Source organism: Notolepis coatsorum (genome assembly GCF_963971535.1).
Source record: "Notolepis coatsorum genome assembly, chromosome: 5".
NCBI lineage: Eukaryota > Metazoa > Chordata > Actinopteri > Aulopiformes > Paralepididae > Notolepis > Notolepis coatsorum.
The window spans coordinates 68943655-68968025 of record NC_140169.1 but is presented as its reverse complement, the minus strand read 5'-3'; the positions used below and the strand labels follow the sequence as shown (position 1 = coordinate 68968025).

At 44.0% G+C, this 24371-nt stretch overlaps 1 protein-coding gene across 1 annotated transcript in view; it reads left to right on the top strand.

Annotated features, from left to right (window-relative positions):
* Window positions 1–21883, top strand: part of rmp64 (ribonuclease MRP subunit p64) — an 86983-nt gene extending 65100 nt beyond the window's left edge. The window contains exons 6-9 of the mRNA XM_084315291.1: window positions 11426–11796; window positions 14423–14484; window positions 19695–19999; window positions 21523–21883. Of these exons, the coding sequence (XP_084171417.1) occupies window positions 11426–11796; window positions 14423–14484; window positions 19695–19999; window positions 21523–21829 (1045 nt within the window). The 3' untranslated portion in view covers window positions 21830–21883. The remainder of the gene's footprint in view (window positions 1–11425; window positions 11797–14422; window positions 14485–19694; window positions 20000–21522) is intronic.
* Window positions 21884–24371: the final 2488 nt, after the last annotated feature.

Here is a 24371-nt window from a genome sequence, read left to right as displayed (position 1 = left end):
CTGTGTCTCTCATGGTCTTCATCATCTAACCTCCTCTACTCTGTGTCTCTCATGGTCTTCATCATCTAACCTCTACTCTGTGTCTCTCATGGTCTTCATCATCTAACCTCCTCTACTCTGTGTCTCTCATGGTCTTCATCATCTAACCTCTACTCTGTGTCTCCCATGGTCTTCATCATCTAACCTCTACTCTGTGTCTCTCATGGTCTTCATCATCTAACCTCCTCTACTCTGTGTCTCTCATGGTCTTCATCATCTAACCTCTACTCTGTGTCTCTCATGGTCTTCATCATCTAACCTCTACTCTGTGTCTCTCATGCTCTTCATCATCTAACCTCTACTCTGTGTCTCTCATGGTCTTCATCATCTAACCTCTATTCTGTGTCTCTCATGGTCTTCATCATCTAACCTCCTCTACTCTGTGTCTCTCATGGTCTTCATCATCTAACCTCCTCTACTCTGTGTCTCTCATGGTCTTCATCATCTAACCTCTACTCTGTGTCTCTCATGGTCTTCATCATCTAACATCCTCTACTCTGTGTCTCTCATGTTCTTCATCATCTAACCTCCTCTACTCCGTGTCTCTCATGGTCTTCATCATCTAACCTCCTCTACTCTGTGTCTCTCATGGTCTTCATCATCTAACCTCTACTCTGTCTCTCATGCTCTTCATCATCTAACCTCTACTCTGTGTCTCTCATGGTCTTCATCATCTAACCTCCTCTACTCTGTGTCTCTCATGGTCTTCATCATCTAACCTCCTCTACTCTGTGTCTCTCATGGTCTTCATCATCTAACCTCCTCTACTCTGTGTCTCTCATGGTCTTCATCATCTAACCTCTACTCTGTGTCTCTCATGGTCTTCATCATCTAACCTCTACTCTGTGTCTCTCATGGTCTTCATCATCTAACCTCCTCTACTCTGTCTCTCATGGTCTTCATCATCTAACATCCTCTACTCTGTGTCTCTCATGGTCTTCATCATCTAACCTCCTCTACTCTGTCTCTCATGGTCTTCATCATCTAACCTCCTCTACTCTGTGTCTCTCATGGTCTTCATCATCTAACCTCTACTCTGTCTCTCATGCTCTTCATCATCTAACCTCTACTCTGTGTCTCTCATGGTCTTCATCATCTAACCTCCTCTACTCTGTGTCTCTCATGGTCTTCATCATCTAACCTCCTCTACTCTGTGTCTCTCATGGTCTTCATCATCTAACCTCCTCTACTCTGTGTCTCATGGTCTTCATCATCTAACCTCCTCTACTCTGTGTCTCTCATGGTCTTCATCATCTAACCTCCTCTACTCTGTGTCTCTCATGGTCTTCATCATCTAACCTCTACTCTGTGTCTCTCATGGTCTTCATCATCTAACCTCCTCTACTCTGTGTCTCTCATGGTCTTCATCATCTAACCTCTACTCTGTGTCTCATGGTCTTCATCATCTAACCTCTACTCTGTCTCTCATGCTCTTCATCATCTAACCTCTACTCTGTCTCTCATGGTCTTCATCATCTAACCTCTATTCTGTGTCTCTCATGGTCTTCATCATCTAACCTCCTCTACTCTGTGTCTCTCATGGTCTTCATCATCTAACCTCCTCTACTCTGTGTCTCTCATGGTCTTCATCATCTAACCTCTACTCTGTGTCTCTCATGGTCTTCATCATCTAACATCCTCTACTCTGTGTCTCTCATGGTCTTCATCATCTAACCTCTACTCTGTGTCTCCCATGGTCTTCATCATCTAACCTCCTCTACTCCGTGTCTCTCATGGTCTTCATCATCTAACCTCCTCTACTCTGTGTCTCTCATGGTCTTCATCATCTAACCTCTACTCTGTCTCTCATGCTCTTCATCATCTAACCTCCTCTACTCTGTGTCTCTCATGCTCTTCATCATCTAACCTCCTCTACTCTGTGTCTCTCATGGTCTTCATCATCTAACCTCCTCTACTCTGTCTCATGGTCTTCATCATCTAACCTCCTCTACTCTGTGTCTCTCATGGTCTTCATCATCTAACCTCCTCTACTCTGTGTCTCTCATGGTCTTCATCATCTAACCTCTACTCTGTGTCTCTCATGGTCTTCATCATCTAACCTCCTCTACTCTGTGTCTCTCATGGTCTTCATCATCTAACCTCTACTCTGTGTCTCTCATGGTCTTCATCATCTAACCTCTACTCTGTCTCTCAGGGTCTTCATCATCTAACCTCTACTCTGTGTCTCTCATGGTCTTCATCATCTAACCTCTACTCTGTGTCTCTCATGGTCTTCATCATCTAACCTCTACTCTGTGTCTCTCATGGTCTTCATCATCTAACCTCTACTCTGTGTCTCTCATGGTCTTCATCATCTAACCTCTACTCTGTGTCTCCCATGGTCTTCATCATCTAACCTCTACTCTGTGTCTCTCATGGTCTTCATCATCTAACCTCTACTCTGTGTCTCCCATGGTCTTCATCATCTAACCTCTACTCTGTGTCTCTCATGGTCTTCATCATCTAACCTCCTCTACTCTGTGTCTCTCATGGTCTTCATCATCTAACCTCTACTCTGTGTCTCTCATGGTCTTCATCATCTAACCTCTACTCTGTGTCTCTCATGCTCTTCATCATCTAACCTCTACTCTGTGTCTCTCATGGTCTTCATCATCTAACCTCTATTCTGTGTCTCTCATGGTCTTCATCATCTAACCTCCTCTACTCTGTGTCTCTCATGGTCTTCATCATCTAACCTCCTCTACTCTGTGTCTCTCATGGTCTTCATCATCTAACCTCTACTCTGTGTCTCTCATGGTCTTCATCATCTAACATCCTCTACTCTGTGTCTCTCATGGTCTTCATCATCTAACCTCCTCTACTCCGTGTCTCTCATGGTCTTCATCATCTAACCTCCTCTACTCTGTGTCTCTCATGGTCTTCATCATCTAACCTCTACTCTGTCTCTCATGGTCTTCATCATCTAACCTCTATTCTGTGTCTCTCATGGTCTTCATCATCTAACCTCCTCTACTCTGTGTCTCTCATGGTCTTCATCATCTAACCTCCTCTACTCTGTGTCTCTCATGGTCTTCATCATCTAACCTCTACTCTGTGTCTCTCATGGTCTTCATCATCTAACATCCTCTACTCTGTGTCTCTCATGGTCTTCATCATCTAACCTCTACTCTGTGTCTCCCATGGTCTTCATCATCTAACCTCCTCTACTCCGTGTCTCTCATGGTCTTCATCATCTAACCTCCTCTACTCTGTGTCTCTCATGGTCTTCATCATCTAACCTCTACTCTGTCTCTCATGCTCTTCATCATCTAACCTCCTCTACTCTGTGTCTCTCATGCTCTTCATCATCTAACCTCCTCTACTCTGTGTCTCTCATGGTCTTCATCATCTAACCTCCTCTACTCTGTCTCATGGTCTTCATCATCTAACCTCCTCTACTCTGTGTCTCTCATGGTCTTCATCATCTAACCTCCTCTACTCTGTGTCTCTCATGGTCTTCATCATCTAACCTCTACTCTGTGTCTCTCATGGTCTTCATCATCTAACCTCCTCTACTCTGTGTCTCTCATGGTCTTCATCATCTAACCTCTACTCTGTGTCTCTCATGGTCTTCATCATCTAACCTCTACTCTGTCTCTCAGGGTCTTCATCATCTAACCTCTACTCTGTGTCTCTCATGGTCTTCATCATCTAACCTCTACTCTGTGTCTCTCATGGTCTTCATCATCTAACCTCTACTCTGTGTCTCTCATGGTCTTCATCATCTAACCTCTACTCTGTGTCTCTCATGGTCTTCATCATCTAACCTCTACTCTGTGTCTCCCATGGTCTTCATCATCTAACCTCTACTCTGTGTCTCTCATGGTCTTCATCATCTAACCTCTACTCTGTGTCTCCCATGGTCTTCATCATCTAACCTCTACTCTGTGTCTCTCATGGTCTTCATCATCTAACCTCCTCTACTCTGTGTCTCTCATGGTCTTCATCATCTAACCTCTACTCTGTGTCTCTCATGGTCTTCATCATCTAACCTCTACTCTGTGTCTCTCATGCTCTTCATCATCTAACCTCTACTCTGTGTCTCTCATGGTCTTCATCATCTAACCTCTATTCTGTGTCTCTCATGGTCTTCATCATCTAACCTCCTCTACTCTGTGTCTCTCATGGTCTTCATCATCTAACCTCCTCTACTCTGTGTCTCTCATGGTCTTCATCATCTAACCTCTACTCTGTGTCTCTCATGGTCTTCATCATCTAACATCCTCTACTCTGTGTCTCTCATGGTCTTCATCATCTAACCTCCTCTACTCCGTGTCTCTCATGGTCTTCATCATCTAACCTCCTCTACTCTGTGTCTCTCATGGTCTTCATCATCTAACCTCTACTCTGTCTCTCATGCTCTTCATCATCTAACCTCTACTCTGTGTCTCTCATGGTCTTCATCATCTAACCTCCTCTACTCTGTGTCTCTCATGGTCTTCATCATCTAACCTCCTCTACTCTGTGTCTCTCATGGTCTTCATCATCTAACCTCCTCTACTCTGTGTCTCTCATGGTCTTCATCATCTAACCTCTACTCTGTGTCTCTCATGGTCTTCATCATCTAACCTCTACTCTGTGTCTCTCATGGTCTTCATCATCTAACCTCCTCTACTCTGTGTCTCTCATGGTCTTCATCATCTAACCTCCTCTACTCTGTGTCTCTCATGGTCTTCATCATCTAACCTCTACTCTGTCTCCCATGGTCTTCATCATCTAACCTCTACTCTGTGTCTCTCATGGTCTTCATCATCTAACCTCCTCTACTCTGTGTCTCTCATGGTCTTCATCATCTAACCTCTACTCTGTGTCTCATGGTCTTCATCATCTAACCTCTACTCTGTCTCTCATGCTCTTCATCATCTAACCTCTACTCTGTCTCTCATGGTCTTCATCATCTAACCTCTATTCTGTGTCTCTCATGGTCTTCATCATCTAACCTCCTCTACTCTGTGTCTCTCATGGTCTTCATCATCTAACCTCTACTCTGTGTCTCTCATGGTCTTCATCATCTAACATCCTCTACTCTGTGTCTCTCATGGTCTTCATCATCTAACCTCCTCTACTCCGTGTCTCTCATGGTCTTCATCATCTAACCTCCTCTACTCTGTGTCTCTCATGGTCTTCATCATCTAACCTCTACTCTGTCTCTCATGCTCTTCATCATCTAACCTCCTCTACTCTGTGTCTCTCATGCTCTTCATCATCTAACCTCCTCTACTCTGTGTCTCTCATGGTCTTCATCATCTAACCTCCTCTACTCTGTCTCATGGTCTTCATCATCTAACCTCCTCTACTCTGTGTCTCTCATGGTCTTCATCATCTAACCTCCTCTACTCTGTGTCTCTCATGGTCTTCATCATCTAACCTCTACTCTGTGTCTCTCATGGTCTTCATCATCTAACCTCCTCTACTCTGTGTCTCTCAGGGTCTTCATCATCTAGCCTCTACTCTGTGTCTCTCATGGTCTTCATCATCTAACCTCTACTCTGTCTCTCAGGGTCTTCATCATCTAACCTCTACTCTGTGTCTCTCATGGTCTTCATCATCTAACCTCTACTCTGTGTCTCTCATGGTCTTCATCATCTAACCTCCTCTACTCTGTGTCTCTCATGGTCTTCATCATCTAACCTCTACTCTGTGTCTCTCATGGTCTTCATCATCTAACCTCCTCTACTCTGTGTCTCTCATGGTCTTCATCATCTAACCTCTACTCTGTGTCTCCCATGGTCTTCATCATCTAACCTCTACTCTGTCTCTCATGGTCTTCATCATCTAACCTCCTCTACTCTGTGTCTCTCATGGTCTTCATCATCTAACCTCTACTCTGTGTCTCTCATGGTCTTCATCATCTAACCTCTACTCTGTGTCTCTCATGCTCTTCATCATCTAACCTCTACTCTGTGTCTCTCATGGTCTTCATCATCTAACCTCTATTCTGTGTCTCTCATGGTCTTCATCATCTAACCTCCTCTACTCTGTGTCTCTCATGGTCTTCATCATCTAACCTCCTCTACTCTGTGTCTCTCATGGTCTTCATCATCTAACCTCTACTCTGTGTCTCTCATGGTCTTCATCATCTAACATCCTCTACTCTGTGTCTCTCATGGTCTTCATCATCTAACCTCCTCTACTCCGTGTCTCTCATGGTCTTCATCATCTAACCTCCTCTACTCTGTGTCTCTCATGGTCTTCATCATCTAACCTCTACTCTGTCTCTCATGCTCTTCATCATCTAACCTCTACTCTGTGTCTCTCATGGTCTTCATCATCTAACCTCCTCTACTCTGTGTCTCTCATGGTCTTCATCATCTAACCTCCTCTACTCTGTGTCTCTCATGGTCTTCATCATCTAACCTCCTCTACTCTGTGTCTCTCATGGTCTTCATCATCTAACCTCTACTCTGTGTCTCTCATGGTCTTCATCATCTAACCTCTACTCTGTGTCTCTCATGGTCTTCATCATCTAACCTCCTCTACTCTGTCTCTCATGGTCTTCATCATCTAACATCCTCTACTCTGTGTCTCTCATGGTCTTCATCATCTAACCTCCTCTACTCTGTCTCTCATGGTCTTCATCATCTAACCTCCTCTACTCTGTGTCTCTCATGGTCTTCATCATCTAACCTCTACTCTGTCTCTCATGCTCTTCATCATCTAACCTCTACTCTGTGTCTCTCATGGTCTTCATCATCTAACCTCCTCTACTCTGTGTCTCTCATGGTCTTCATCATCTAACCTCCTCTACTCTGTGTCTCTCATGGTCTTCATCATCTAACCTCCTCTACTCTGTGTCTCATGGTCTTCATCATCTAACCTCCTCTACTCTGTGTCTCTCATGGTCTTCATCATCTAACCTCCTCTACTCTGTGTCTCTCATGGTCTTCATCATCTAACCTCTACTCTGTGTCTCTCATGGTCTTCATCATCTAACCTCTACTCTGTCTCTCATGCTCTTCATCATCTAACCTCTACTCTGTGTCTCTCATGGTCTTCATCATCTAACCTCTACTCTGTCTCTCATGGTCTTCATCATCTAACCTCCTCTACTCTGTCTCTCATGGTCTTCATCATCTAACCTCTACTCTGTGTCTCTCATGGTCTTCATCATCTAACCTCCTCTACTCTGTGTCTCTCATGGTCTTCATCATCTAACCTCTACTCTGTGTCTCTCATGGTCTTCATCATCTAACCTCTACTCTGTGTCTCTCATGGTCTTCATCATCTAACCTCCTCTACTCTGTGTCTCTCATGGTCTTCATCATCTAACCTCTACTCTGTGTCTCTCATGGTCTTCATCATCTAACCTCCTCTACTCTGTGTCTCTCATGGTCTTCATCATCTAACCTCCTCTACTCTGTGTCTCTCATGGTCTTCATCATCTAACCTCTACTCTGTGTCTCTCATGCTCTTCATCATCTAACCTCTACTCTGTGTCTCTCATGGTCTTCATCATCTAACCTCTACTCTGTGTCTCTCATGGTCTTCATCATCTAACCTCCTCTACTCTGTGTCTCTCATGGTCTCCATCATCTAACCTCCTCTACTCTGTGTCTCTCATGGTCTTCATCATCTAACCTCCTCTACTCTGTCTCTCATGGTCTTCATCATCTAACCTCTACTCTGTGTCTCTCATGGTCTTCATCATCTAACCTCTACTCTGTCTCTCATGCTCTTCATCATCTAACCTCTACTCTGTGTCTCTCATGGTCTTCATCATCTAACCTCCTCTACTCTGTGTCTCTCATGGTCTTCATCATCTAACCTCCTCTACTCCGTGTCTCTCATGGTCTTCATCATCTAACCTCCTCTACTCTGTGTCTCTCATGGTCTTCATCATCTAACCTCCTCTACTCTGTGTCTCATGGTCTTCATCATCTAACCTCTACTCTGTGTCTCTCATGGTCTTCATCATCTAACCTCTACTCTGTGTCTCATGGTCTTCATCATCTAACCTCTACTCTGTGTCTCATGGTCTTCATCATCTAACCTCTACTCTGTGTCTCTCATGGTCTTCATCATCTAACCTCTACTCTGTGTCTCTCATGGTCTTCATCATCGAACCTCTACTCTGTGTCTCTCATGGTCTTCATCATCTAACCTCTACTCTGTGTCTCTCAGGGTCTTCATCATCTAACCTCCTCTACTCTGTGTCTCTCATGGTCTTCATCATCTAACCTCCTCTACTCTGTGTCTCTCATGGTCTTCATCATCTAACCTCCTCTACTCTGTGTCTCTCATGGTCTTCATCATCTAACCTCTACTCTGTCTCTCATGGTCTTCATCATTTAACCTCCTCTACTCTGTGTCTCTCATGGTCTTCATCATCTAACCTCCTCTACTCTGTGTCTCTCATGGTCTTCATCATCTAACCTCTACTCTGTGTCTCTCATGGTCTTCATCATCTAACCTCCTCTACTCTGTGTCTCTCATGGTCTTCATCATCTAACCTCTACTCTGTGTCTCTCATGGTCTTCATCATCTAACCTCTACTCTGTGTCTCTCATGGTCTTCATCATCTAACTTCTACTCTGTCTCATGGTCTTCATCATCTAACCTCCTCTACTCTGTGTCTCTCATGGTCTTCATCATCTAACCTCTACTCTGTGTCTCTCATGGTCTTCATCATCTAACCTCTACTCTATGTCTCTCATGGTCTTCATCATCTAACCTCCTCTACTCTGTGTCTCTCATGGTCTTCATCATCTAACCTCTACTCTGTGTCTCTCATGGTCTTCATCATCTAACCTCCTCTACTCTGTGTCTCTCATGGTCTTCATCATCTAACCTCCTCTACTCTGTGTCTCTCATGGTCTTCATCATCTAACCTCCTCTACTCTGTCTCTCATGGTCTTCATCATCTAACCTCCTCTACTCTGTGTCTCTCATGGTCTTCATCATCTAACCTCTACTCTGTGTCTCTCATGGTCTTCATCATCTAACCTCTACTCTGTCTCTCATGGTCTTCATCATCTAACCTCTACTCTGTGTCTCATGGTCTTCATCATCTAACCTCTACTCTGTGTCTCTCATGGTCTTCATCATCTAACCTCTACTCTGTGTCTCTCATGGTCTTCATCATCTAACCTCCTCTACTCTGTGTCTCTCATGGTCTTCATCATCTAACCTCCTCTACTCTGTCTCTCATGGTCTTCATCATCTAACCTCCTCTACTCTGTGTCTCTCATGGTCTTCATCATCTAACCTCTACTCTGTGTCTCTCATGGTCTTCATCATCTAACCTCTACTCTGTGTCTCTCATGGTCTTCATCATCTAACCTCTACTCTGTGTCTCTCATGGTCTTCATCATCTAACCTCCTCTACTCTGTGTCTCTCATGGTCTTCATCATCTAACCTCCTCTACTCTGTGTCTCTCATGGTCTTCATCATCTAACCTCCTCTACTCTGTGTCTCTCATGGTCTTCATCATCTAACCTCTACTCTGTGTCTCTCATGGTCTTCATCATCTAACCTCTACTCTGTGTCTCATGGTCTTCATCATCTAACCTCTACTCTGTCTCTCATGGTCTTCATCATCTAACCTCCTCTACTCTGTCTCTCATGGTCTTCATCATCTAACCTCTACTCTGTGTCTCTCATGCTCTTCATCATCTAACCTCCTCTACTCTGTCTCTCATGGTCTTCATCATCTAACCTCTACTCTGTCTCTCATGCTCTTCATCATCTAACCTCCTCTACTCTGTGTCTCTCATGCTCTTCATCATCTAACCTCTACTCTGTGTCTCTCATGGTCTTCATCATCTAACCTCTACTCTGTCTCTCATGGTCTTCATCATCTAACCTCTACTCTGTCTCTCAAGGTCTTCATCATCTAACCTCCTCTACTCTGTGTCTCTCATGGTCTTCATCATCTAACCTCCTCTACTCTGTCTCTCATGGTCTTCATCATCTAACCTCCTCTACTCTGTGTCTCTTATGGTCTTCATCATCTAACCTCTACTCTGTGTCTCTCATGGTCTTCATCATCTAACCTCTACTCTGTGTCTCTCATGGTCTTCATCATCTAACCTCTACTCTGTGTCTCTCATGGTCTTCATCATCTAACCTCCTCTACTCTGTGTCTCTCATGGTCTTCATCATCTAACCTCCTCTACTCTGTGTCTCTCATGGTCTTCATCATCTAACCTCCTCTACTCTGTGTCTCTCATGGTCTTCATCATCTAACCTCTACTCTGTGTCTCTCATGGTCTTCATCATCTAACCTCTACTCTGTGTCTCTCATGGTCTTCATCATCTAACCTCTACTCTGTCTCTCATGGTCTTCATCATCTAACCTCTACTCTGTGTCTCTCATGGTCTTCATCATCTAACCTCCTCTACTCTGTGTCTCTCATGGTCTTCATCATCTAACCTCCTCTACTCTGTCTCTCATGGTCTTCATCATCTAACCTCTACTCTGTGTCTCTCATGGTCTTCATCATCTAACCTCCTCTACTCTGTGTCTCTCATGCTCTTCATCATCTAACCTCTACTCTGTGTCTCTCATGGTCTTCATCATCTAACCTCTACTCTGTCTCTCATGGTCTTCATCATCTAACCTCTACTCTGTGTCTCTCAAGGTCTTCATCATCTAACCTCCTCTACTCTGTGTCTCTCATGGTCTTCATCATCTAACCTCCTCTACTCTGTCTCTCATGGTCTTCATCATCTAACCTCCTCTACTCTGTCTCTCATGGTCTTCATCATCTAACCTCTACTCTGTGTCTCTCATGGTCTTCATCATCTAACCTCTACTCTGTGTCTCTCATGGTCTTCATCATCTAACCTCTACTCTGTGTCTCTCATGGTCTTCATCATCTAACCTCTACTCTGTCTCTCATGGTCTTCATCATCTAACCTCCTCTACTCTGTGTCTCTCATGGTCTTCATCATCTAACCTCCTCTACTCTGTGTCTCTCATGGTCTTCATCATCTAACCTCCTCTACTCTGTGTCTCTCATGGTCTTCATCATCTAACCTCCTCTACTCTGTGTCTCTCATGGTCTTCATCATCTAACCTCTACTCTGTCTCTCATGCTCTTCATCATCTAACCTCTACTCTGTGTCTCTCATGGTCTTCATCATCTAACCTCCTCTACTCTGTCTCTCATGATCTTCATCATCTAACCTCTACTCTGTGTCTCTCATGGTCTTCATCATCTAACCTCCTCTACTCTGTGTCTCTCATGGTCTTCATCATCTAACCTCCTCTACTCTGTGTCTCTCATGGTCTTCATCATCTAACCTCTACTCTGTGTCTCTCATGGTCTTCATCATCTAACCTCCTCTACTCTGTGTCTCTCATGGTCTTCATCATCTAACCTCCTCTACTCTGTGTCTCTCATGGTCTTCATCATCTAACCTCCTCTACTCCGTGTCTCTCAGGGTGTTCTTCCGTGGCCTCCTGGTGCAGCTGGCTCCTCTGTACCAGGCCATGTTGACGCTCCTCAGGGAGGTGGCCCGGGTGCGGCCCATGCCCTACCTCACGCGCTTCTCCCTGCCAGCGGACGTGGCTCGCTTCCTGGGGCCCTCGGGCGCCTCTTTCCTCTCCGCCACGGAGCCGCCCAGAGCCCCGGGCGGCGCGAGAGCCGCGGAGGAAGAGAGGAGGGACACTACGAAGAGGAAACCTTCCAAGAAGAAATCGGTCACGGACAAAGCCGCGAAGAAAGCCATGAAAACTGTGACGAAGAGAGTTGGCCCCACGCAGGAGGAGAGGAGGCATCGGAGAGAGGAGTTGGGCCATGTTGTCAAAAGAGGTGTTTCTCTCTTTTCCTTTCTGTTCTCATAGGCCTATGACTCATGTCCTCTTGAGTCACATGTTTATATCACATGACCTGCATTATCACTGCTGGGGTGTTGAGCTCATGTAAAACCAGGGGTGTAAAAAGTACCCAGAAATTATACTTAAGTGAAAGTATGGGTACCATCTGAAAATCGTACTCAAGTAAAAGTCAGAGTATGTAGAGTGTGTGAAAGTACAAGTATACAAATCTAATAATACTCGCGTAAAGTACAAATCCCCCAAAACAGTACTTAAGTATTGTAACGAAGTACAATTACTCAAGTACTTTACACCCCTGTGTAAAACACACACTTAAATGTTGAGCTACGCCAGCGGTTTCCAAAACATTTTCAATCGGACCCCACTTGGTTAGTTGGAAATATTGTCGAGCCCCAGCTAACCTGGTCCCCATGCACCTAGTTGTAGGCTACAATACATTTTAGGCTACAAACGCATGCCATTTCATCTACTAATAACAAGACAAGATAAACATAACAAGACAAAGACACAATTATAGTTTTATTTGAAAATTAACCAAAGCTTGGAAAATGATCCTGTGCCACTGTGAAATAAGTAGGCCCAATTAAAAATGTTGTTGTAGGCTACTTCCATGAGTAGGAGATTTATTTTCATTCAAATAATAATAATTAGCCCTGAGTAGGCTAGTAGATTTCTTTACATTCAAATAATAATTGCTGTGATTGCATTACATTTAAATAATAGTAACTTAAATAATATATTAATCAAAATTAGGCCTACTATTAACTACTGCAGGTTGCAAATATATCACTTTTCATATTACCATTCTAGCCTACATTCAGTGACTTGTGTGTGCTTGCTTTCCCTTGCAAATCTTCTCAAAGCGCGGTAGTCGTTTTGGGATTGCCACTCTGTTTATTCTCAATGTTCAACTTCAATCTGTATTTTGATTTGACGGAGGCCGCTGCAGAAAAGCCGACCTCACACAGGTAGGATGTTGCAAAAAGCAGCTCTGTCCAATGATTTTGTTTTGATTTTGTAGCTGGAGTTTAGCTGTTACCAGAAACTTTTTTTTTTTTATTCCTCTCACAAATTGCTCTCATGCAGGCTAGCGTAACGTTATGTCTCACTCTCTCTCCGATTCCCATTCATTTACTCATTCGATTGGACAATAGCTAGCTAGCTTGCCCTGAAACACAAACTTTAACAATAACATGGACAATAGCACCTTCTGTGGCTAAACATATTTAGGCTTCTGAATGGGCTCTGTATAAACAATAACCCATGACACTCGGTTCATTTTAGTTGACATTGGCGTTGTATCAGTTTTGGTAGGCTAAATTAATATGTAGTAAGTAGTAGTAATAGTCGTTTTATTCAGTCGTCATCTCACACAATTTGATTTGACAGTGACTGAAAAGGTACAGACTGAAGCATAATGCTTATACATGCCTGTCCTATATTCTTAACACAATTAAGACTCAAACAGTATTCTAAAAGAAATGAACAAACAAATAAAGTATTATTCACATTTGTAGTTTTAAAAAATAGCTTTACAAACCATTTTCTTAAAAACCAAAAGCGAATGGCTCATTCTTAACTTTATATCAGCATTGTTCCACAACTTAACCCCAATAATAGAAATACACCTCCTTTTAATCCCCTTCTTAGCTTTTTGAACAGTAAATTTACAAATATCTTTCAAGTCATATTTTCTTTCGTGTATTGAAAACCTTTGCACCCCGTCCGGGAGTAACTTTGCTTTAGCTCTGTACATTATTTGCATAATTTTATAATAAACCAAATCATTAAATTTCATAACATTGATTGATTGATTGATTTTTATTTGTCTCGAACATAGAAACATAAAACAAGTTTAAAAAACAAAAAGGTAAATAGTCAAAGACTATTTCCATACAATAAGTGTTCGAGAAGGAACAGTAAAACAACTTATCAAGCCCTGCCCCTTCCTTACAATATTTGACATTATAATTTAATAAAAATAAAAATATAACAAATAATAAAAAATATAATAAAAGTACAGTTTTTTTTATATATCCAAATATCCAAATGAGAAAAAATAATGGGCAGTCACATTACTGCTCAAGCTCCTCTCTCTTATGTGTCCATAAATGCTTGTTTATAGCTACCTTTAAATTTATTGATATTTTTGCTTAATTTTATACTCGCATCCAGACCATTCCAGAGTGATACCCCACAAACTGCAATGCACATACTTTTAAGAGTTGTAGGTTGCTTTAAAGCTGATGTCCCTCTAAAATTATAAACATGAGACTTTATAAACAATAGATTTGTGTGGTCATAGTAACCAGCCTTAAAAAGGTTCAGAATGGCCCGCTTTTGCAGTAAGACTATCGGATTTACAGTCTTTTTAAATGTCAACCCCCATACTTCCACACAGTAAGATATGTAAGGAAGTATAAGTATTATATTAATATTATTCTTTTCTTTTTCGTGCCCCACCTGCAGTACCTTGCGCCCGACACTGAGTTACGCACATGCATAGTACAATATATCAATGTAGTCGTTTATTTTCAGCGGACTATACTATTATATATGTGGAATTAACTATATTGAATCGAATATGTTCTCCTTTGCAGCTAAAGCCTCTACCATCGTTGATATGAAGTCGTTGCTCAAGGTCTTCAGTGATTCCACAAAGGTATGTCAGCTGAATTACTGAGATATACTGTGTACATATATTTTTTTTATTTAATAAATAAAAAAAATCCCATCCCCCAATTTAGTCGTTGTGCCAATTCCCTCCTGGTTGTTGTGCTACCGTACTGTCGGTCTGGGAGGGTGTAGACTACCACATGCCTCCTCTGTCGGTCTGGGGAGGGTGTAGACTACCACATGCCTCCTCTGTCGGTCTGGGGAGGGTGTAGACTACCACATGCTGCCCTACTGTCAGTCTGGGGAGGGTGTAGACTACCACATGCCTCCACTGTCGGTCTGGGGAGTCAAGTCAAGTCAAGAGTTTTAATTGTCACGGCATACAGGTATACAATGAAATGCGGGTGGTCTTGCCCGCAACGATGTGCAATACAGTGGTACAACATATAATAGAATCAAAAATGAAAAAACAACATTGTGCAGTAAACAGGTAACATGGAGTGACATCTCGGTATCTGTACATAGTTATTTACAGAGCATATGGGACATGCTAGTTAGCTTTGGTAGTGCAATACACTGTTCCTGTTATTCTAATTTAAAGTGTCCTTTCCTTTGGCCATAAGTGTGCGTGTGTGCGACATGAGTGTGTGCCCGCTCATGTTAAAGTGTTAAGTGGCTGCTCGTGTGTGAGCGTGCACAGCGTGCGTGTCGTGTGTGTGTTCCTGTGTGTGGATAGTTCAATGTTCTGAGCACTCAATGTTCATTGTTCATGGCTCTGATGGCCTGGGGGAAGAAGCTGAGCCTCAGCCGTTCTGTCCTAGTAGCTGGGGTTCGCAGGCGTCTGCCTGACCTCAGCAGCTGAAACAGGCTGTTATTGGGGTGGTGAGGGTCTTTCATTATCCTGCAGGCTCTGGATTTGCACCTCTTGTTGTATAGAACCTGCAGGGGGGGTAGTGCAATACCCGTGGTACTCTCTGTAGGGCCTTCTTGTCCTGTGCCGTGCTGTTTCCATACCAGGCAGTGATGTTTCCGGTCAGGATGCTCTCTACAGCTCCTGAGTAGAAGGACTGGAGTATCTTCCCCGATACTCTGAACTTCCTTAACTGTCTCAGGTGGTAGAGGCGCTGTTTCGCCTTCTTTACTACTGTGTCTATGTGTGTTGACCATGTCAGGTCCTCTGAGATGTGGACCCCCAGGTACTTAAAGCTGCTCACCCTGTCCACGGTGGCCCCGTTAATCATCAGTGGTGTGTGCGTCTCCTGCTGTCCTCTCCTATAATCCACGATCAGCTCCTTGGTTTTACCAATGTTCAGGAGCAGGCTGTTGTCCTGGCACCAGCGTTCCAGTACCTCAACCTCCTCCCGGTAGGCCTTCTCGTCGTTGTCCGAGATCAGCCCCACCACCACCGTGTCGTCTGCGAACTTCACTATGGAGTTAGAGCTGAACTTGGCCACACAGTCGTGTGTGTAGAGTGAGTACAGCAGGGGGCTCAGAACACAGCCCTGGGGGTACCCGATGCTCAGGGTGATGGTGTTGGAGGTCTGACCCCCCACCCTGACCGCCTGGGGTCTTTCGCTCAGAAAGTCCAGTACCCAGGCGCTCAGGGCGGAGCTCAGACCTAGCTCGATCAGCTTGTCCACCAGTCTGGTGGGGACTATTGTGTTGAACGCTGAGCTGTAGTCAATGAACAACAGTCTCACATAGCCCCCCTTCTGACGGTCAAGGTGCGAGAGGGTGCTGTGCAGTACCTGGGAGACCGCGTCGTCGGTGGACCTGTTTGTCCTGTATGCAAATTGCATAGGGTCCATATCACTGGGGAGGGAGGCACAAATGTGGTCCTTGACCAGCCTCTCGAAACATTTCATGACCACAGAGGTGAGTGCCACCGGTCTGTAGTCATTTGGACATGTTGGGGAGGGTTTCTTCGGTACAGGGATGATGGTAGACATCTTGAAGCAGGCAGGGACCACTGACTCCGCCAGGGATTGATTAAATATGGCGGTCTGGGGAGGGTGTAGACTACCACATGCTGCCCTACTGTCGGTCTGGGGAGGGTGTAGACTACCACATGCTGCCCTACTGTCGGTCTGGGGAGGGTGTAGACTACCACATGCTGCCCTACTGTCGGTCTGGGGAGGGTGTAGACTACCACATGCCTCCTCTGTCGGTCTGGGGAGGGTGTAGACTACCACATGCTGCCCTACTGTTGGTCTGGGGAGGGTGTAGACTACCACATGCCTCCTCTGTCAGTATGGGGAGGGTGTAGACTACCACATGCTGCCCTACTGTCAGTCTGGGGAGGGTGTAGACTACCACATGCTGCCCTACTGTCGGTCTGGGGAGGGTATAGACTACCACATGCTGCCCTACTGTCAGTCCGGGGAGGGTGTAGACTACCACATGCTGCCATACTGTCAGTCTGGAGAGGGTGTAGACTACCACATGTAGAGTATGTGTGAAAGTACAAGTATACAAACCTAATAATACTCGCGTAAAGTACAAATCCCCCAAAACAGTACTTAAGTATTGTAACAAAGTACAATTACTCAAGTACTTTACACCCCTGTGTAAAACACACACTTAAATGTTGAGCTACGCCAGCGGTTTCCAAAACTTTTTCAATCAGGCCCCACTTGGTTAGTTGGAAATATTGTCGAGCCCCAGCTAACCTGGTCCCCACCTAGTTGTAGGCTAGAATACATTTTAGGCTACAAACACATGCCATTTCATCTACTAATAACAAGACAAGATTAACATAACAAGACAAAGACACAATTATAGTTTTATTTGAAAATTAACAAAAGCTTGGCAAATTATCCTGTGCCACTGTGAAATAAGTAGGCCCAATTAAAAATGTTGTTGTAGGCTACTTCCATGAGTAGGAGATTTATTTTCATTCAAATAATAATAATTAGCCATGAGTAGGCTAGTAGATTTCTTTACATTCAAATAATAATTGCAGTGATTGCATTACATTTAAATAATAGTAACTTAAATAATATATTAATAAAAATTAGGCCTACTATTAACTACTGCAGGTTGCAAATATATCACTTTTCATATTACCATTCTAGCCTATATTCAGTGACTTGTGTGTGCTTGCTTTCCTTTGCAAATCTTCTCAAAGCGGGGTAGTCGTTTTGGGATTGCCACTCTCAGTTTATTCTTAATGTTCCACTGTCGGTCTGGGGAGGCTGTAGACTACCACATGCCTCCTCTGTCGGTCTGGGGAGGGTGTAGACTACCACATGTCTCCTCTGTCAGTCTGGAGAGGGTGTAGACTACCACATTTCATACAGAGGACAAACGTTTTTCTCTGGTCTGCATCCCCGTAACAATAGACCTATCTCAAACCCTGCCCTCTTTTCTTGATCCTCCAATCACAACTGTCGCTTGCCGATAGGTCCATTGTGTGTATTGCGCCGTACTGTATTGTACCCATTCTGCAATCTGTTAAATAAAGTTTTCATTCATTCATTCATGAACAGCAGATCAGCTGTTGCAGATCACCGCGGCGGGTGATGAACAGATCAGAATGCATGAAAACACGACTCCATACCTTGTTTGTTGTTAAGTCCTCCAAAATCCCTGCTAATGTTTGAAACATGTCAAATATCCACTCGCCGCCCTCCAATTCCAGATTGGCGTTGAATGCAGCTACTTTATCTGCCAACTTGAACACAGTTGTCATCATTGCCTCGTCGTTGTTGTTGTTGTTGTTGTTGTTGTTGTCGCCACATATTATGCAGAGAGGACGTCGGCTCGGCACGCAAGAATCACAGACCTGTTGCGATAAACCCGTATTTTAAGTATGGCTCCTGTTTATTAAAAGAAGCGTTATATTTCCTCGTTGCAAAGAAGCTATCCAAAGATGTTTGTTTTGTTTTTCTTAACACATTTTGTTACTCGCTCGCATTTCGAACGCGGAAGTGAAAGTGCGTTAGGGAAATATACACGCGGCCCGGTGGACTATTCCATTGGTTCTCCCAGTCCACGTGACCATTTCTAGCATTTCAATTGGCTATAGTGACAGACATGCTTTTGATGACTACCGGTAGATAGATACAGCTTCACAATAAGATACCCTGGTGTCCCGAGTGAATATTTCCTGCGCGTAAAATAAATATCATTCTCAAAATAATCTGACGGGCCAGAAATGATTGCTGACGGGCCAATGTCGGCCCGCGGGCCGCCTATTGCCGACCCCTGGTGTAGACTATCACATGCCTCCTCAGTCGGTCTGGGGAGGGTGTAGACTACCACATGTCTCCTCTGTTGGTCTAGGGAGGGTGTAGACTACCACATGTCTCCTCTGTCGGTCTAGGGAGGGTGTAGACTACCACATGTCTCCTCTGTCGGTCTAGGGAGGGTGTAGACTACCACATGTCTCCTCTGTCGGTCTAGGGAGGGTGTAGACTACCACATGTCTCCTCTGTCGGTCTAGGGAGGGTGTAGACTACCACATGTCTCCTCTGTCGGTCTGGGGAGGGTGTAGACTACCACATGTCTCCTCTGTCGGTCTAGGGAGGGTGTAGACTACCACATGTCTCCTCTGTCGGTCTAGGGAGGGTGTAGACTACCACATGTCTCCTCTGTCGGTCTAGGGAGGGTGTAGACTACCACATGTCTCCTCTGTCGGTCTAGGGAGGGTGTAGACTACCACATGTCTCCTCTGTCGGTCTAGGGAGGGTGTAGACTACCACATGTCTCCTCTGTCGGTCTAGGGAGGGTGTAGACTACCACATGTCTCCTCTGTCGGTCTAGGGAGGGTGTAGACTACCACATGTCTCCTCTGTCGGTCTGGGGAGGGTGTAGACTACCACATGTCTCCTCTGTCGGTCTAGGGAGGGTGTAGACTACCACATGTCTCCTCTGTCGGTCTAGGGAGGGTGTAGACTACCACATGTCTCCTCTGTCGGTCTAGGGAGGGTGTAGACTACCACATGTCTCCTCTGTCGGTCTAGGGAGGGTGTAGACTACCACATGTCTCCTCTGTCGGTCTAGGGAGGGTGTAGACTACCACATGTCTCCTCTGTCGGTCTAGGGAGGGTGTTGACTACCACATGTCTCCTCTGTCAGTCTGGGGAGGGTGTAGACTACCACATGTCTCCTCTGTCAGCCTAGGGAGGGTGTTGACTACCACATGTCTCCTCTGTCGGTCTAGGGAGGGTGTTGACTACCACATGCCTCCTCTATTCTAACGCCCCTAGCAGCCACTGCCTTGACTGTCTTAACAGTTATATTGTCTTCATACAGGCATCCACTGAAGAGAGGTCTTCCTCACAGCGTCCCGCTGAAGAGAGGTCTTCCTCACAGCGTCCCGCTGAAGAGAGGTCTTCCTCACAGCGTCCCGCTGAAGAGAGGTCTTCCTCACAGCCTGACCAGAAGACGAGGTTCAGGAACAGCGTGAGAGCCGCCGCCTCCTTCTCTGACGTGTCCTCCCACCTCCAGGAGATGATCCCCTGGTGCGAGTCACACCACTTCCACCAGGAGAAGCGCTGCCTGGAGTTCCTGCGCCTCAAGTGCCAGAAGATGAAGGGCTTAGAATCAGCCGGTTACAAGTAAGATGACGAGTATCTACATAGTACTACACAGAATCTACCAAGTATTTGTACTCAACCTCTACTGTCTTTAACTATGAATGAACACAACACTCTAACTTAGCATCTTTAGATAATAAAGTACTCAACCTATACTGTCTTTCCGTGCCATGGGTCCGGTGCCCCGGAACCCCGTTGCGTGCCACCACCCACTTCAATGATGGAGCTCTCATATTTGCGAACGCATAAACTATATCTTAAATTATGGCTATGTGTATAATATTACTTACTTACTTACTTACTTACTTAGGCCTTTTTATTCCTTTCGGAACATAGGCCATTGATGAAAAGTTTCCACCCCCGTCTGTCTTGCGCCATCCTCTCCAGCTGTTTCCACGTCAGTCCCCTTGTCTTGAGTTCCTGCTCAGTGTCTCTTCTCCAGGTGTTTTTGGGTCTTCCTCTGCCTCGCTTGCCTTGTGGGTTCCAGGTTAATGCCTGTTTGGTTATTGCGGTTTTGTGTCTTCGAAGTGAAGTGTATAATATGGCCGTAGCTTATCAATGACTTGTTTGCAGTCAACATTGTCGAAACGGATTGTTTTTTAATCGGTTCTTTTCCGTTTTATACCATTTTGAAAAACGCTTGTTTTATGAAAGTTCCAGAACATTTCAGAAGATTCTGTGATAATCGCCCTTTTACTGGAATACACTGGAATACACAAAAAACATTGTCATTTTTCGGCCTATTTATGAATCGTTTTCAAATAAACGCTAGATTATCGATAGTATATGTGTACTTATGCACGCTATAGAAGCGGACTGAAAAATCTATTATCCATTTCCTGATCAGCACACACGCACATACACACATAGGGCCCACGTTGATATCTCTGTGAAAAAAGCTCTGATTATCCCAAGACTGGTAAAAATAGATTCCTTACCTCTCCAAAAAGATTATTCCAATTCCTGATCGCCATTCCAAATATCGATCGCGTTTATTGATCCAACGCTGGGTGGTCGAGACACCGATTCCACACTGTTCTGAGGCTCCACAATGAATCCGATCGGCTCGAGTTACATGCCTGAGAAGTAAAATGTGGAAGCAGGGTTTCCCCCCCCCCCCCCATGCGTTTCATTCAATCCAATCCAAAGGGGTGCAGTACCACAGGGAGAGACAGTAGGGGGCGGTATTTTCCCAATGGAGCTCAGAGTTTTCAGTGGTAACGGGAGGCTAGATTGATGAAATATGAATGGAAATCGCTAATAAAAAAATAAAAACGAGATATCTCGTCGGCTGGCACTCAACGGTTGGCATGAACTAACGAGAAATCTTGTCGCTGGCACTCAAAGTGTTAACTATGATGGAACACAACAGTCTAACTTACCATCTTTAGATAATAAAGTTTGAAAACATTGTTCCTCCACAAAAATGTAAACAGAATTACGTGGTTCTCCGTCTGTGGTACTCATTTATATATAAGTACAGAAGTGTTTCTGTGAAAGCTCAGATCTCTTCCTGCATTAATTATGACCATATCTGTCCCCAGTGTCCAGAGGAAGCTGAGCAGCTTGAAGCAGGAGGTGTGCTGGGCCTCGTCTCCCAGAGGACCCGCCCCCAGAACCTGCCTGTCCGTCACAGCGCTGTGGAGAAGCACTCGCCACAGAACCCGCCTCCAGTCGCTCAGGGCCCGGTGTAGGCAGACGTCACGGAGACCGATGAAGAGGACCGTATCGTCGTTGGCATGTGAAGAAGAAGAAGAAGAAGAGCAGGGGAGCACAGAGGTTACAGCTCCGACGGCGTCTGCCTGCCGGAGCGAAGACGAGATCGAGGACATCTTTGGGCTTCTGCTTTGAATCTGCTAGTTTGATGACTAAGACATCCTTATCCTTTTGACTTTATTTAACCCTTTCACCACCACACTACAGAAGGTGAACCCTTTACTATCACACTACAGACGGTTAGTAAAGGGTTCACCTTCTGTAGTGTGGTAGTGAAAGGGTTAACCCTTTGTCGTATGGCAGTGAAAGGGTTCTGTATTGAAAAGTTTAACCATTTGGTAGTGCAGTAGTGAAAGGGTTAACACTTTCACTGCCCAAGTGTAATTTCTTATTAGTCCCTTGAATGCCCACATCCACTCCAATGTTAATATCGCCTAATCTATGTTTTAAATTATGGCTATGTGTCTAATCTGCCCGTCGCTTATCAAAGACTCATTTTCCAGTCAACATTGTCATGGCAGATCGTTTTATCGCTTCATTTCCGTTTTCTAGCATTTTGAAAATCACTCGTTTTCGCGGAAAAAACAACACATTCTATGATAATCGCCTTTTACTGGAATATTCTAGAACGTTGTCATTTTTCGGCCTATTTATGAATCGTTTTCAAATAAACGCTAGATGATCGATAGTATATGTGTACGCATGCACGCTCGTGCCGCCAGTTGAAAATCGATTCTCCTATTTCCTGACCGCGAGCGGAGTCAAACAGCCTATGTATAAATAAAGATGGTTGCCTGCTATTTTGACAGAAATGCATTCCTGAAGGTACTGGGGAGGGAGGTGATGGTACTGGGAGGTGATGGTACTGTACTGGGAGGTGATGGTACTGTACTGGGAGGGAGGTGGAGACACTTAAGGACCAACATTCACCTTCTGCCTAACCTGGAATCCGTCTCCACCATGGCCTTGCTCATATTTAATCTGAGGTTTAAATGATGGAGGTGGTTCTCTGCTCTACTGCATGTTGAACACTGCATTGATCTGCTGAGCTTAGACCTTCATCACAGAACACAGACACAAAACACCACAGGTGAACCCTGTCACTTCAGGTTGTTCAATCAGGGGAATTTAATTGAAGACTTAACTTAATTATCCACTAAAGACTTTTGCTAAGCAGGGTAATTTAGGGAGATGAGACGGTAGTTATTTAAATCATCCACCTTTATGCAACGGGATCACATGGGTAGATAAATCTTCCCATTGAGATAGAAAGATAAAGAATATTATGTGTCAATTGCGCTGTAATTAAATGAGCAGCCAGTTTAAAATGTAAAACTAATCACTGTGGTTTGATTGTACACCTCAATGAGTTAATTTTAGTGCATAATAAAATCATCGGTTGCTGAAAGATTGATTTGGTCTATATCACGATGAGTATTGGATGCACTGTATATTGAGTCAAGAGTTGTCATTTGTAGGTTCTGATGTAGGTTTATTTATGAAGTAGAAAAAATAAATAATAAAGATTAGTCAATTAAAAAGGAAAGTGAATAGTTTATTTAGTTGGTTCACACAAGTTCTCATATTCACAGCAAAATATTAGTTTACAAAAAAAGGTACAAAAGGTTTAAGATCTTCAGTGATCTTTTTATCACCCACAATAAAACACATTTACTAATGTGAGTTAAAGAGCTTCTAAAATGTATAATTTCAGTTTTCTGGAATTATACATTTGTTATACACTTCAGTTTTCATTCATGGACAACCTCCATTTCTTACATCATTTGTATAAGGCTGCATATTTTGCATATAATCTACGGCCATTATAACAATGTCATCTGCATAACAGAATGCTTACCATTCCTTCCCCACACTGTAAACCACAATGCAGTGACTTAATTGAATGTGCCAAATAATTGACTGCAAATAAGGTGGGAGACAAAGCGTCTCCTTGTTTCACCCCCAAAGGTGTTTATTCTAAGACACTACAGGGGCACTATAGACATACTATAGATTTATAAAACCTCCCATTCACTCAGTATTCAAACCGTCTGTAGGAGGTCTCTATTATAAATAGCATAAATATGTAGCAAAAATAGATAAATGAATAGCAAATATTAATTAAATGAATAGATAAATGAATATTCATATATTCATCTTGTCCATTGAGACCACAAACATACCGTGTTCGAGCCAATCAGCAATACCAACTGAGTCACGTGACTAGGTTACCCCAGACCTGCGCGAGCTGCTGCGCCAAAAGAAGTACCATGGGGCTCTATGGAGAAACCATGGCACTCTCCTGACTAAAAGTTGTTTCAAACGAAAACGGCTGGATGTCATTTAGCCAAATCAGCATGGCTGTGAGTGTGAATCTTTCACCCTTTACATATCTAGCTTTGGCATTGATTGATTGTTTAGATCACTAGCATGGCTAACAAATGCAAATATATTGTAGTCTGCCCCATTGTTCTGACCAGGATTGCGTTGCTTTCTGCTTCGGGTCTGCGTGCACATATTTGTCATGATGTCTATACGCAGACAATAATGGCCTTGTTGCCTTACTGAAGAAGGGGGATATTATGAGAGAGGGTACATATATCTACTATATCTCTCATCTCTCCTGAACTGGTGTAAAGAAAGTTCCTGCAAGATGAATGTAAGTAAAACGAAGGAA